General features: G+C 50.6%; 3 protein-coding genes across 3 annotated transcripts; 2 read left to right on the forward strand and 1 right to left on the reverse strand.

The window, feature by feature from the left end:
• Positions 1–743: 743 nt before the first annotated feature.
• Positions 744–2,760, forward strand: MAA_04018 (cation efflux family protein; the record flags this gene model as incomplete). The annotated part of the gene is made up of 5 exons (XM_007822016.1): positions 744–1,126; positions 1,198–1,926; positions 1,982–2,194; positions 2,246–2,304; positions 2,357–2,760. The coding sequence occupies 5 exons, from the start codon at positions 744–746 to the stop codon at positions 2,758–2,760; spliced, it is 1,788 nt and encodes a 595-aa protein (XP_007820207.1).
• A 270-nt stretch (positions 2,761–3,030) lies between these two features.
• On the reverse strand, positions 3,031–8,981 carry MAA_04017 (phosphatidylinositol-4-kinase; the record flags this gene model as incomplete). Its single annotated transcript, XM_007822015.1, has 3 exons — positions 3,031–4,527; positions 4,587–8,735; positions 8,793–8,981. The coding sequence occupies 3 exons, from the start codon at positions 8,979–8,981 to the stop codon at positions 3,031–3,033; spliced, it is 5,835 nt and encodes a 1,944-aa protein (XP_007820206.1).
• A 424-nt stretch (positions 8,982–9,405) lies between these two features.
• MAA_04016 (proteosome beta subunit protease) lies at positions 9,406–10,268 on the forward strand (the record flags this gene model as incomplete). Its single annotated transcript, XM_007822014.1, has 2 exons — positions 9,406–9,509; positions 9,581–10,268. The coding sequence occupies 2 exons, from the start codon at positions 9,406–9,408 to the stop codon at positions 10,266–10,268; spliced, it is 792 nt and encodes a 263-aa protein (XP_007820205.1).
• Positions 10,269–15,473: the final 5,205 nt, after the last annotated feature.

Here is a 15,473-nt window from a genome sequence, read left to right on the forward strand (position 1 = left end):
AGCGACTTGGCGAGGGTCCAGGCGGGTTGCGGTCAGGGCTCTAGCACTTGGAGGGCGGAACACCCAAGTCTGCAGCGCCAAGCGCAGTGTAAGGTAAGATGCCAGTGAGCAAGTTGTAGTGAGCAGCTCAAGCTGGTAGCACCACGCGCAGACATGGACTGAACTACCAAAGACTGCGCTCCAGCTGCAGTCGCGCTGCAAGTCCCGCTCCATGCGCCAGCCCGGCTCGCTACGGTGGGGTCCATGTGCTGTACGGAGTAGCTTTGACCCCTCCAGATGTCCATGTCCGGTGCACCAACGATTTCAATCACTTAGCCCGCGCTGTTGCTGGTGCGGAAATGTCTGCAGGAAAGAGCTGCCGTATCCCTGTGAGGCTAGCGCGACCAATCATTTTCAGGGTCGTTCAAAAATGCAGCTGGGGTGCTTCACTCTTCTATCTTAAAAAAAAACCATATAACTATCTAATACTACCTACCTACTTGGGGAGAGGGCCTTGAATCGGCATTGTGCATTCTTTAACAGCTATGCCCAGTCTCTGCTTTGCTTGGGCTCGTTAACCCTCTGGCCATTGGCTTTGTTTCCTCGTACGGGCGCCCTCCATCTTCTGATCTCAAGCCCCAATCCCCTTGAGAGTATCACGTCACCATAGCCCACGTCAAATCTCGCCTCTCGTCGACTCAAGCCTCGCTCGCAAAGGCGAGGCTGATGAAATTGCTCAAGAGCCTTGCCAAACTGCCGCTGCAATGAGTTCACCAAATCACCGCACCAGCCCGGTTCGCCGGCCCTCACTGCTGTCTCTCGACGACAACCATCACCACTATCCACTGGCCACTCGAACCGGTACTCTCGCCTCACTCATCCGCAGCCGCTCTCAACAAAGCTTGGCCGGCTCTTGGCCTCCTCCACTCCATCGCCATGGCACTGATGACGAGGAAGCTGGCCTGTGGATGCGTCACGACGAAGACGATGCTATCGAGCGCCTCCTCAAGGATGAGAATCGCTTGAGTCAGATTCTGAAGGGTCCATTGGCTCGAAGTATGAACCTGATTGGTAAAAGCAACCCTCGATATCGATGGGAGCGCTATTGGAAACATGACGACGAGTTGCAGACCATGAAGAAACCCATGTGAGTGAGACACATGCGCACACGAACCCATCTCTGAACTCGGGTTGACTATATACTGACTGTTGTGTAAGACGAGAATATTATGAGCGGACAAACGAGCTCATTGAACAATACATGTACATTGACTGTCTACTGGACTCTTCAATTCCTCACGATTTGCTCAATGAGTACAATGCCGAACTTGAAGCCTCTGCTTTCAAGCCCATTGATGTCCCCGCCACCATTACCGAGGAACCAGGCACATCTCAATCTCTCTCCGCGTCTCTATCAGCATCTCTTGCCGCTGAAATGGAGCAGCTTGCGCAAACCACTGGCTCGTATGGTACAGTCAACGGTAACGCCAACGCCAACGCCAACAGCTCCCCCGTCGATGAATTCTCCAAGCAGGTTGCGTTGCCACAAAAGCGGACGCCAAAGGACATCTTCCGTTCTTCGGAAAACTTGCCTCTACTAAAACACTCCCATGACGATAGTGAGGAGGAGGATCACACGGCACAACCCGCCCTTCCATCCAGCTCAAGCGACTCTGGCCCGCGGCCAAATCTTCCCTGGCTTGAAGATGCCGAAATCGACAGTGATGATCCAATTGTCACTCTTGCCATCTGGGTGAACATGATCGCCAACATTATTCTACTCGTCGGAAAAGTCGCCGTAATCATATCTGTGCCTTCTATGTCCGTTCTAGCTAGTTTGGTTGACGCAGTTCTCGATTTTCTTAGTACCGCCATTGTGTGGACTACCACGAGGTTGATCTCGGCTGGTCAACAGGATCAGCATCACTATCCCGTTGGACGTCGTCGGTGTGTATTTCCCAGCCACCCTCTAGCAATGGAACTGCAGCTCACCCATTCATAGATTGGAACCTGTAGGAGTTTTAGTCTTCTCTGTCATTATGGTCACATCATTTGTCCAAGTTGGCCTAGAATGTATCCAACGTCTTGCAAAACCCGAACATGAGATTCTCCAACTCGGTCTCCCCGCCATCATCATTATGTTCAGCACCATTGTCATCAAGGGCGGATGCTGGGTTTGGTGCAGACTAGTCAAAAACTCTAGCGTTCGAGCCTTGTACGTTCCCGAACTCTTCCTCAAGCATAGCATTCACTAACGCATTTTTAGAGCCGACGACGCCAAAACCGACGTCATTTTCAACGTTGGCTCAATCTTCTTCCCCATTGGTACGGATAATAGGCCCCTCTGCACTACAAATCCATTTCTGACTTTTTATAGTCGGCTTCTACGGCCGAATATGGTGGCTCGACGCTGCTGGCGGTCTCCTTCTCTCTCTTGTCGTCATCCTCACATGGAGTCAAACATCCGCTCACCACGTCCGTAACCTCACTGGTTTATCGGCCCAGCCCGACGAGCGTAACCTCCTCCTCTATCTCACCATGCGCTTTGCAACCGCCATCCGACAGATTCAGAACCTGCGCGCATACCATGCTGGCGACAAATTGTTTGTAGAAGTGGACATTGTCTTATCGGCTGTTACGCCGCTCAAGGATAGCCACGACCTGAGTGAAGTGCTGACGTATTTCTTGGAGTCGGTGCCCATTGTGGATAGGGCATTTGTGCATGTAGATTACACGAGTTACAATGCTCCGACGCACATGCAGAAGCAAAGTTCTGCATGACCCCGTAAGTCTGATGATTCGAGGCTACGGGGTGAGTAACGGAAGATGAAAAGTTACGGAAACTCGGGTAGACGGATATTCTTAGAGAGGCAGGGCATCAATCCTGGCGGGAGCGGTGTACGATGCAATTTACACAGCGAACCATACAAGCTTGTATTTTATGCGATTGTATGTTATTATTACTTGGATAACATGGGAAAATACAAAGCACTAGACAAACTTTGACCTGAAAAACAGAACAGAAAACCCAGTTGGATCAAAACAGCACCCTTAGTAAGGGATACCGTTCGTAAGCAACTGGAACTGGTCATAGACGCCAGTACTATAACTAGAATAACTCGTCTTGATCAGGCCCTTCATGAAATTGGCCGCCTCCCTCTCCGACTTCTCCAGCACAAATCGTTCCTTGAAGTGCTTGACACTCTCCGGCTTGAAACATGGCAGGCCGCTGTCCATCATGAGCAGCACGATCTGGCTAAGTTTCTCGCAATACTGTCTGCTAGCGAGGAAGGACTTGACGCACAGCTCCTCGAACCACTTGAAGCTTTGGTGGTCGGTTGACCCGCCCATGACAGCCACCATTTCGCTGGTCAGCTTGAACGGTGCGCGCTCGAATTTGATCCCTCCAGGCGCAATATCGAAGCAGAAGCCAAAATCAATATGCAGGATGTGGCCGGCATCGTCAATCATAATGTTGCCGTTGTGGCGGTCCTTGAATTGGAGCAGGAACGAAATGACAGAATAGGCAGCCATGGATTTGACAAAGTTGCTGCGGGCCCGTTGGAAGCGGAGGGAGTCTTCGTTGCCGTACTTGGAGATGAAGTAGTCGTAGAGACCGTTGACGGCTTCTCGGCCAAGCATATCACGGGAGATGGAGTTGGGTAGCACGTCAATGACACCGCATCCAGGAGCCGTGGCAGTGACGCGGTATGGGAAGACGTAGACATCCAGGCCCACGCTGTGGAAGATGCCACGGAAAGCGGAAATCATCTGCAGAGCTAAAACGTCCTGCCTGCAGTCGTCGCCAACCTTGAAAATAGCCGACTGCCACACCTCAATAGTGCGGTCCTGGAATTGATGTTGCTCTTGCCCCTTGTCCTCCTGTATTTGTTCAAGGTCCGCACCGTTGACCTCATCTCCGCCACTCTTGTTCTTGCGAATACGGAACGTGGCCATGTAAGGCGCTTTCGCGTGACTCTGGAGGGGTTTGCCAGACTTGCGGTCGATGCCAATAACAACACCATCGGGGTTGCTGGGCAGATAGACGCCGACCTCAACCTTAATCTTGCGGAGTTCCTCCTCAATTTTTTGTTTCTTCTCGGGCTTGGGTCTCTTAATGAGGGGTTTAAGCTTGCCAGAAATGCCAGTAACTTCGTCAAAAAAGGCAAATTCTCGTTCGTAAAAGTCTCTGTCCAGGGGAGCAAAACTTTCTACCATCTTACTCATGACGCCATCAAGAGCGGGCTTGATCTCATCTGGTACCTGAGCGTCATCATCCTTATACGAGTTTGCCTTCATATTCCAAATAATTTGATGTGCAAACAACTGAGAGAACTGTGCAGTTTCCAAGATGTAGCGCTCGACGTAGCCCAAAGCATCATACCTGAGCGTCTGCACAATTTGGGGAACGTAGAAGAAGGTGATGTCTACGGAATGACTCTCTAGCGCCCGCATGGCATACTGGATAATGAACGGATGGTTCTTGTAGGCTGGCAAGAACATGGTGACGGCTGTCAGGGGGTTGACAGGCTCCCAAACGAGGAGGTACTGAAATACGTTAGAATGCTGCATACAGCGCAGTGGCAGAAAGTATGCAGTCAACTTACTTTGAGCTGTGAATTTACATCATCAGGTAAATGTCCTCCAAATATCAACGGTAAAGCTTCTGGGTCAGAGATTGCCTTCTCGGGCGCGGACAAGAGCAAATGTCTAACATCCCTGTGAAGGCGAGGAAAGTTGAACCTCGTGGCAAGCTCAATAGCAATAGAGGGGTCCTGCTGCCAGGCTGTTTTAACCAGAGGAATCAGTGCATTCTCAATGGACGACTTTGACGTATTGTGTGCGGACAATTGCAGTCCTTGTTGGCTGAGAGGGTTGATCCAGACCGCAAGCCTTGACTGCTCATTTTCCAGCAGCAATTGAAGCAGCTGTTCCTTGGCGTGCAGAGACTTGGCATTGCCAGCGGCAGGGGCTCCAGTAACGGAAATGGCCTTCATGGCCGCCAAGACATCAGCAATCAATCGAACTTCAGTCTTCAACTGAAGTAGGTTGCTGCCAAAAGACCACTTGGGGGCGTTTCTGAACCATCCAAGACCTGCGGACAAAATCTTATCCCTGAACCTGAACTGTGCCATTTCCCCAACTGACGTGCTCGAGGAGCGAAGGACCTTGAGGCCAAGTAATACTAGCTGAAACCGCAGTTCTCGAGCCATGGGGTGCGAAGGGGCTTCTTTCAGAGCAGTCATCGTGAGGTCTAGCATGCGCAGGAACACTTTTTGTATGTCACAGCTTCCCAGGAGAGTAGCGTTGAAGTGACTGGTGAAGAATTGCACAAGCCGAGTGTGCGGCGACAGCACGTCCTGGACTGCCCGTCGCTTCTTGGCCATGAGCTCAAGGTCGCTCGGAGCAAACTCTTCCTTCAGGAAGAACGGATCGGGATGTGCCAATGCCGAGCTAAAAAGTCCAACTTTTTGAGAAATAGTAAACTCCCACTGTTGGGCAATGCAGTTCAGAAGTTTTGGCTCAAGTCGCGGATTCTCATTCATTACACCGAGCCACAGTGAAACACCAACCTTGATAGACTGCTTGGTAAACAATGCGAAAGGTATACTAACGAGATATTTTGTAACTGCCGACTCGTCCCGGTAGCTTCGACAGAGCAAGGCCGCAGCTCGTCTCAAGATGTCGCGGACCTCATTCAAAGGCGTTGCCTTTTTGCTCAAAATGCGGGCCTCAACATGAGCCAGGGCAGTTGCGGCGTTGGCGCTCTCGGTTACATGTGACTGAGAAAAGGACAGTCGTCGATTGACACTCATGAAGCTAATCAGCTCATTTCCATGATCTGGTAACGTCTCGCCATATCGATACTCTTGTCTCGTCGTATACTGAGCAATGAGATCTGAACCCGTGTTGATCTCACAAGTACCAACTTTTTCCAGAGACTGAAGCCGGTTGTCAGACGATGGGATGATGGCGCCCAGCTCTAGTGCAAACGACCTGCCCAGAGAAATGTTGCCATAAGCACCCTCGTTATCAAATTCAGAAAGGTACGTCTGTAATAAGCCCTTGACATCCATGGGGGCGAGGTTAATAGCCGCGGTAACCCAGACTTTGGCTTTACGGTGTAGATGATCGAGGGTCCAACGGCGGAAATCATAGTCGTCGGACAATTCCACAGTCACTTTCCCGATGTCCGACTTGAAGGTGGATTCGGGTGCGTAAAGATCGGTTTCAGCCTCGAGGCAACTCGACCACATGAGAGACAGCAATTCAAGAAGAGCAAAGAGTGACTTTCTCTGGCACAGAGCAGAGGGGACATCCCGAATGATGCGGTCTGCACATGTAAATGCAGCTTGCTGTACACGCTCAATGCGATGACAACAAATGCAGAAAATATTTGCCAGCTGTGTTGCTGCATACTGTGCTGAAAACGTGGGCTCCGAACCAGCCAGCGTCTTCTTGAGATACTTTTCGACAACTGCAGCAGCGATGCCTTCCATTGTGCTGCTTACTTCGCCCTTGCGCATGCTGGGTTCTAAAAAGTAAGACAAGACCTTTGTGCAGTCACCCGCATCTGCTCGTAGACTCTCGACAAGGTAGGCGGCCTGTAGGAAGATTACTTTGCGATAGCTGAGGCTCTTGATGTCGGATACCTTGGATGGAATCAACTCAATCAGGAATTTCTTTTGTGCAGCTTCTCGCTCCCCACTGTTTGCACGTCTGAGCACCGTGTTGAGTTCGATGTCACTCTCAACGACTTCCATTCGCTCCCCAGCTACCAAGGGAGGCGAATGGACAGCAATGGTACGAAGCTCATTAATGTACTTCCTGCCACGATCTGTGGATGTGGTGAAGCCGTGAACAACAATGTTGAACCACGCATCCTTGAGGAGCAGATACGTCTCGTCGTCATCAACGGGGTTCGATGCAACATCATTGCTAGACATGAACACTGCCAAGGGATGCAAAAGCTCGGCGATCTCTTGTGCAGCCAGCTGCACGTCTGACTCCTTTGTGTGGTGTGGAGATTCAGCATCACCCAGTGAGATGATGGCGTCAAGCAGATGTTCCCAGTAAATGTTGAAAAGGGAAGAGTCACGACGCAAATTGGCGGAAATGTACGTACGAGCCTTCATGACAGCGGTCAAGAGAAAGTCTTTGTGGTCCACAACACCAATGTGACAAATTCTGCTATACGTTTTGAGCAATGAGCGAAACTCTAGCTGTCCACCTTGGAGAGAGAGCTTGGCTGCGCCAGAGATCACCTTGGTATCAACACTGGCGCTGACCTTGTCAAGCTTTTGAAGGAGCATTGACTGTGCCAAGGCAATGATCTTCTCGTCGCCAGACTCGGTGGCAATGGTGCAAATAGCTTTCACCACATTGCCATAGACAATAGCAGTCTCTTGCTCGCCATTCATTAAAAGTGATATTGAACTACCAGTGGAATGACGGCGGTTGTAGCCTCCGGGAGCTGAGCCTTCATCGGCCCCGGCCATGCCATTAGCGAGACCGTTGACAATTTCTGCTTCAGCATCCGGGCTCAAGACATTTCCGAGGGTGTAAAGAGTACTGATGATGGCGTCCTTTGATAGCAACTTTAGGACAAAGGCCAAACTCTCGGAGGCAACTTTGATAGAGTCGCTATGTGGTGTCGTCTGGACCAAGAAGCGAGGAAGGGCACGGCTGACAGATGACGAATAAGATGGTGAAATTCGGCAAATGAGGGCCATGCATCGCAGAACAACGGCAGCGAGGCCAGGGTCAGACATTTGCAAGGTATCTTCCAGCGTCTCTTGCAGCCAACCCATGAGTACATCGGAATCGGCAGCATCTTCATTGAGGATTGAGCAGTTCAAGTGGGCAATCATGGCAGCGGCCTTGACATCATATGCCAATTTCTGTTGATCCGGTGAGCCCAGGAGAACAAAATCAGCACCAGCATCAAGGTAATCCATTTGTTCGGTAGCAATTCCAGCATACACCTCGATCGATCTCAAATCTCCGTCTAGGAGCCCTCGTTGTTCATTCAAGGCAGATCTATCTTCAGACATAAGCAGATCAAGAACGTGCTGCCTGCGAAGGGCGGGTCCATCTGCAACCATTAATGATGTGCTGGAGAGTACAAGCCACATAAAGCTACGTTGGATGATCAAGGCACCAAGAGGCCGTCCATGGGATGCATAATGGCGAAGCAATCGTTTCCATTCTCGAACCTCGTGGGTCTGACTATGAGAGTTTCGAATGGTCGATAAAGATGTCTCCACTGCAACTAGAAATGGTTCTGACAAGAGCTGGTTGATCTTTTGGATAAGTCCTAGCCTGCCCCCGGGTTTCCAAAAGTCAGCCTGGGCGCAAGCGGCGTCCAGGAAACCTAGGAGGGCCAGGGCAATGGTTACGGTACGAATTGCATCGTCGACAGGAAGGCTTCCTGGGTCTCCAGATTGTGGCGAGAGTACACTTTCAGTCGCTCTTCCACAAGCATTGGTAAACGCCCATATTCCATCGGCAACGGTCTCCTTTAGGTCGAGATAATTGGTGCCCAGAGAGAGAAGCGCCGCAGTAAGATGAAAGGCCAGGGACTCAGTCGGTGACGGCTCGACTTTGCGGAAAAAAGGCGACGACGCAAAGACTTGTGTATGCGCTTCGAGAATATAGGGGATCAATCGGTACGAAAGTTTTTGAGCGCTCTGGCCAGATTGAATGCTGGGTGCAGTTTTGCATAAAGCCAGGAGAACCTCGAATTCGCGAATTGACTAGGCTTATGTTAGCCGCCAAGGTTTCAATTTTTACAATGCACAATATCTCCAGACCATTGGAATACGGCCCAAGGAACCAGCTTGCTTAGTGCTGTATCCCCCATGGTTATATTCTCGGCCTCGTGCTGAGTGACAGGCACGGCATAGCTTGTCGAGATCGGACTTGTCGAAGGACGTGGTGGAGCTCGCCGCCGAGAGTGCTGCTATGCGCTCAAGTGCTTTGGCGCGAATATCTCGCGTCATGTTGATTGAAAAGCGCTATTGCATGAGGGAAGAATCAAAGGTGATGCAATGTCGAGGAAAGGAGGCTTCCAAAGAGAGCAAATACGTATGATAGTTTGCCTCGGCAGCAGATGTGAAAGTCGATCCAGGGATCACTCACCCCTGCAGATGGCGGTGGCTTCCTGGTCGGGGGAACGTGGCTGCCCGTTCTGAATTGGCTTAGTCATCCGAGCTTCCCCAACGTGAAGCACCGACCACTACGCAGCTGGCAAGGCTGCAGCTGGCCTGACGACGCGCGCATACACTACAGGCCATCTGAAATTCCATCTTCAAACAACTCGAAAGCATCATCCTCAACACAACTGCCGTCTGCCCGTCGCAAGCCGTCCTCACATCAAACCGCACACCGCCGTTTGCATTGTTGCGACTCCCACTGATCGCCAATATGGCCGCCATGTTTAGCCAAAACCCGGTCATGAATGGCCCCAACTACTCCTTTTCGGATGCTCCCAGGACGAATGGAGAGCCTCGCGAGCATCGCTTCAATCCGTCAGTATCTCGCAATAGGATTTTTTTCATTATACGTTCGTCGAGCTTGATATCATCTAACACAAATGTAGTTACACCGACAATGGCGGTTCCACGCTAGGTATCGCTGGTGCCGACTTCACCATCATGGCCGGAGATACCAGACACACCAGCGGCTATAGCATCAACTCCCGAATGGCGCCCAAAGTTTTCAAGATTGGTGGTTCAACCTCATCGCAGGATGATGCAACCATTGTACTCTCTGTTTGTGGATTCGCTGCCGATGGCACCGCCTTGAGAGACCAGCTCGACACCATCTGCAAGATCTATCGCTACCGGCACGGCAAGCCTATGACGCTGAATGCCTGCGCCAAGCGGTTGTCCACAATTCTATACCAGAAGCGGTTCTTCCCATACTATGTGACAGCCATGTTAGGCGGCCTGGATGAAGAGGGAAAGGGTGCTGTGTATTCGTACGATCCTGTCGGTAGCTACGAACGAGAGCAGTGCCGAGCCGGTGGTGCTGCGGGAAGCTTGATTATGCCTTTCCTTGATAACCAAGTCAACTTCAAGAATCAGTATGTCCCCGGAAGTGGTGAAGGCCACAATCTGCAAGAGAGAGAGCGCCATCCTCTATCCAGAGCTCAAGTCGAGACCATTATCAAGGATGCCTTTGATGGCGCGGTGGAGCGTCATATTGAGGTTGGCGATGCCCTTCAGATGCTCATCATCACCAAGGATGGTATCGAGGAGACCATACTTCCGATGAAGAAGGATTAAGCGTGATGAAGGGTGCTCTTTGTACAATAGCCTTGCTTTCGACAGGTTAGAATGGAACTAGGGTTATGAACATTGGCAGGCGAATACGCTCTATTTATGCTTGTGTGAAGATCACATCTCTATGCCCTACCCCTTGTTACAGCTGGCCTCGAATGAGTCAACAACATTGAAATACATGCTTTTCGAGGTTTCTGCGGCCGCATGTACTGAGACAATCAGCTCGTTTGTTCAGGTCCAGCGATAAGTGGAGCATGGAATAAAGGAGTTCAGATGGTGAGGTGCATGACACGCGTCGAACTTGAACGTGAATGCCACACAGCTAGCTATATGACAACCCTGCTCGGCTTCATATAAGGTGAATTCTGGCATGGTCATCCCTCTCCATTACGGGCAAGCGTTAATCTTCGACAACCGTCCACAGTATTTGATCTTTTTCATCTCTCACCCCAACAAGGGCAGATATATCGACTCGAGTTCGGCTCTCTCTGCAAACAGATATACAACATAGCAGCCCGAATCAATGGATTGATTTGTCACGTTTTTACGAGTTCCTCGTTGGAATAGTTCTTGGGGAGGCCTGCGTGAGCAAGGCCATATCAAGCACCACTGGCGATTGTTTAACTCACCCCAGATTGTTTTAAAAATTCTTGTCTGATTGACAAAAATTCTCAACCGGAGATTTTACATATCTCAGCGGCCAGTGTGAACAGCCAGTTCGGGTTCCAAGGCGTCGAGTTTGCCATCAAGTGTGTAAAGCTATTACAAACGTGTATTCAACTTGTTGAATGCTCCGATTTGGCAGCGTATGATGATAGTGTAAAACAACGAGTATTTAGCCAGATACCTACCTGGGAGACTCGGTCTAAACGATAATAACCTGCAGTATGTAAGTGTATACGCCTTAGTGGGCAATTAAATATGCCAGGAACTGTACCTCCATGCTTTCTTGTACATCCGGATTAATTATAGGTTGCGACACAAGCCCAATAAAACAAGTAACAGACAACGCAGATCAGTCAGATGTAGCAATATGAACAGGTTCATAAAAGCAATATAGTGAATCATTGCCACGAGCCCAGTCCAGAAGACCATGCCGAACCATTCAGAGCCCGTCTACATGTTCGATTAATAGGGCAGGCCGTGTTGTCCAGAGGCCAGACTCTTCTAACGACCTACCCGGTAGGCTTTTGCGATTCAATACCATCTCAAATTGCTCCACCGAAGCAGCTGTCTATGACGTAACCCCGCACCTCGACGGTTGTCTGACCATTTTCCTGACGTATTCCAAGGCTCTTTGGACTTGCCAGCAGCAAGTCATTAATGCCGAACTGATGTCATTATCAGCCAAGTGGGAGCTAAAGAATGTTTCTCTCAGATTCCACACAGTTAACACCGAACCGCAGAAAGTCTCATTCCTCGGCGACTCTCATTTGTCAACGACGATGAATGGGGAAGGTGCCCCATTCCCGATCATCTGTGCATTGTACATACTGACATGAGACCCGACTGCTCACGCCAGATATTGACACAAACATTCTCCAAATTGGGACGCCTGGTAAAGAGTGGCAGCCAGACATCTCCTCATTCCCGCAAGCCACCGGAATGTGAGTGGTTGAATGGTTAGTCTACATGCATGTTGGACTTTGCGCGAACACCCACCCCCCTGGAGGCCTTGAGGCGCTATTTTGCTGGGATGATGACGACAGAAATCAGGGACAGGGTCGCGCCGTGTCGTAGGCCACGGCGCGAAGATAGCCGTACCTACGTCATTCCGTCAGTCGGCAGATCATCTGAATGGCCCCCCCAGCATGAGCCAGTGAAGGTGGTGGCAAAACGCCAGCTACTTACCGATTTGGCACCCAACCACTTACGCGCAAGCATCGATGAACCACCTGACGACATCCCAGACAAAACCAGAGAAATTCTTTCCCATTACTCCGTACACTCGGACGAGATGGACCCTTGTTGTATGGGCGAATGACATCATATCATTGTGCTGGAAGCGAAGCTGCATTTAGGTGCAGGTATCGATGCGGGTTGGCGCGGCACGTTCTGCTACTTTAGAGAACTTGCCGAGGACTATCGGCCGTATTGGCCCGATATGAATTTTGGCATTGGACCACGAGGCTGGCATTGGAGGGCGCGGTCAGGCCGTGCCGTCAAAGGCATTCAGATGATATGCTGCCCGTCCAGCTTAAAGTTTGTTCCGGCGGTGGCATTGAATATAGCCTTGGTGGGTTACTCTGATACCTGTGTGTAGACATACGTCATGGCGGGCGGTATTTCCGATGCACGAGCATAACCGTGAAGTTGAAATCCCATCCCCCAAGGTGAGTCCAACTCCACAAACTAAAGGAGGCCGTGCCCCAATTAGAACGTCGGCAGATCTTTTGTCTCGGCCGTGTCCAATTGAGGCCTTCATCTTTAAGGGGCTCTCGGGATGGATGGAAACCCTGCAAATAGTTGACTGGCTTGTGGGCCACAGCAAGACCTGACGGGTAGAGTCGCCTCGTACCGAGTTTTGCTTCAGAAAGCTTGTCATGCACATCAGGGTCCCGGTCGATGACCGTGCCACAACAAAGTCCGCAGGAGGTTTCTGGGGCTTAAGGTCGGTCCAAAGTCATTCTGCCCGAATTTGGCCACACTTGCCCAATGGCAACTAGAAGGCCGGCCTCATCGCAGGTGGCCTCACGAGATGAGCATGATGCCGTTTATTTCATTCAGCTTCCTGTGAAGAGTCGGGGTATTCGGCGGGCAAGAAGAAAACAAACTAATGGATTAATTAGCTTAGTAGTACGTATATCATCGTAGCTCGTCAGCGATAGCTTGCCAGGATTCTCAGGGTCCTCGCCACTTCTCCCCCGTAATTATCTGCGGTGCCCAGTGGATTCGCGATGCAGGCACACCAGAATCCTGTTCCGTTTGGCCGTACGATATCCATCAATGTAACTCCTGGATTCTGATGGAGACTAGACAATGGTATCGGTCTAAGCGAAGCCTAGGTCCGACTCGGAAGTCAAAGTAGCAGCGACAAAAATTGGCATCGTGGACGCGAAACTTGCTGTGTGGCTCGTAGTCACCTCTCGTCAAATTGACCTGGAGGTGGAGACAGGTAACCTGATCGCCGCCGCATGCCTCTTTTTGGCTCCGGGAGCAGGTACTACCACATCCCGAGTCGCGTTTGGGTCTCTCCTTTCTGGTGGATAGACTGGTAGGGCATAGTACCACCCATCATCACCCTTGCTCCGACCACACAGGCTGCCAGCTCATCCGGTCTCCGTGAAGCCATGTCCGCTTATTATGGGTCAGAGTCATTTGGGCCCATTTGGCATTTGGGTTTGTCGAAACCGCCTCTGTGATATTTGGCGTCGGCGTCATCTCAATCCCTAGGTAGTTGCTCGGCAGGAAACTGGGCTTGGCAAAACGAGGTGTCCAGGCGCCACAGCCCTGTTGGTAGCTCAGTGCCGTTATTCTGTCAAGGTTCGATACCCCAAGCACCTAGGGAGGTGATGTGGGCATGGACAATACAGGCCAAGATGCACTTGTGGCTGGGGCGTGAAATCGCAGATATGGTGCGCCGTCCGCCTCGTCAAGTCTTCGCTAGGGTTCTGTAGCATTTTTCTCTTGGAAATTGTTCATCTGTGCCGTCAAGTGCCGCATTAGGCACCTTGGTATCTTTGTACTCACTTGAGCAACTGCTACGGGTGCTAGTTTGGAAAGAGGCATCGACTGACTGCTCTTGCTCGCTTACAATAGACTAGAGACAGTACCCGGAACCAAAGCGTCATTGGCGTCGACCAACTTCTACTAACCACGCCCATCCACAAGCCCCTCGGTGGCTAATATCTCGAACCCAATTCCTCCTCTTTTTTTGAACTCATTACAGGACCGCTAAGCTGTTGACTCGTACTCACTGCCGACGAAATTCTGCTGATTCACAGGTCGACTACTTGTCAGCCTCTGCCCTGGTTCCCTCACCAGTGAATATAATGGGAATCATCTACGCCGCAGTTTGAGCTTTGAGGATCCCTACAACACATGGATACATCTTTTTTTCCCTGGAATATACGTAGGGTCGACAAAGGGATATAAGCCGGGCACCGATAAAAAAGACTTGCCGCGCCTACTCCCTAGAGGCTCAAAAAAAGGTCTAAATCAACGCGGGCATCAAGACGGGACAGAACCATCGCGGTCCGACCAAGAAAAACGGTCCGTTGAATTGCCTTGAATTCACTCCACGCCTTGATCTTTCTTCTTTGTACTATCCTCTGTCGTCTAGCCTGAAGAAGCCTTGGTCGGGAATACCTAAGCTGCAAGGGCTTTCTTGGATTACATACCGCACACAGGACTATCCTGTACCCTTGACGTTGTCTCGCTGGTCGTGGGGCTGTGAGGGTCAAAAGGCTTCGGGCGTCGTAACGAGAAGTCCTGGGGTTTTTTGGGCTATTGACAGGTCCGGTTATTGCAATCGGATACCTGTATCCGTCTCAAGCCCCAGCATCATTACTACTCCTCTCACACCTCCCTAGCGCATCCCACCTTGTTAATTCAACGGATCTCCTTGTTTACTCAGCCCTGTCGTCAGTATCTGATCACAGGGGTGGCTCATTCAACTCAATTTCTAGCCAGGATCCAAGAAAGTGGTGCTGCCTTGCGAGTCTGATTGATTCGCAGCCCAAAGCTCCGAATAGGCCCAGTCCAGCTACCTTTCAAGAGATATTCGCCACTCGGCACTCTACCTGGGGTTCTAGCTTGGAGAAGATTGAATACCTGCTAGAAACTTTTCAGGGTTCTTCTTTCAAGTCGTCATCTGCCCCCCAAATTCCCACCGTTTGAAACAGCATCCTACTTGGCTTGGCTGTCAGCTGAGTTGTTCCTCTAGACGCATTGCTACACTCTTGTTTTATTGAGTCCGCGCTTTTCTGCATTCTACATTGTCCGGTGAACCAATTGATCTTTGGTTTCTCTTTTCGTCTCGAGGAGGGAGGATAATTCGATCATCCACAGTCCACAGCCAAGGCACTTATGCACATCTTCATTGCCTAATACGTTTTCGCATTCCTCGGACCATTATCTCCGGAAAATCCACATTGTATCTGCAATTAGATATTTGATACCAGCTCTACCCGTTGGGTGTCAAGGATCGCAAAAGCATCACCAGAGCAGGACTTACCTGACGAGTGTGCTATTTATCGGCTTCTTGTA

Source organism: Metarhizium robertsii, assembly GCF_000187425.2.
Source record: "Metarhizium robertsii ARSEF 23 chromosome Unknown MAA_Scf_5, whole genome shotgun sequence".
Classification (NCBI taxonomy): Eukaryota; Fungi; Ascomycota; class Sordariomycetes; order Hypocreales; family Clavicipitaceae; genus Metarhizium; species Metarhizium robertsii.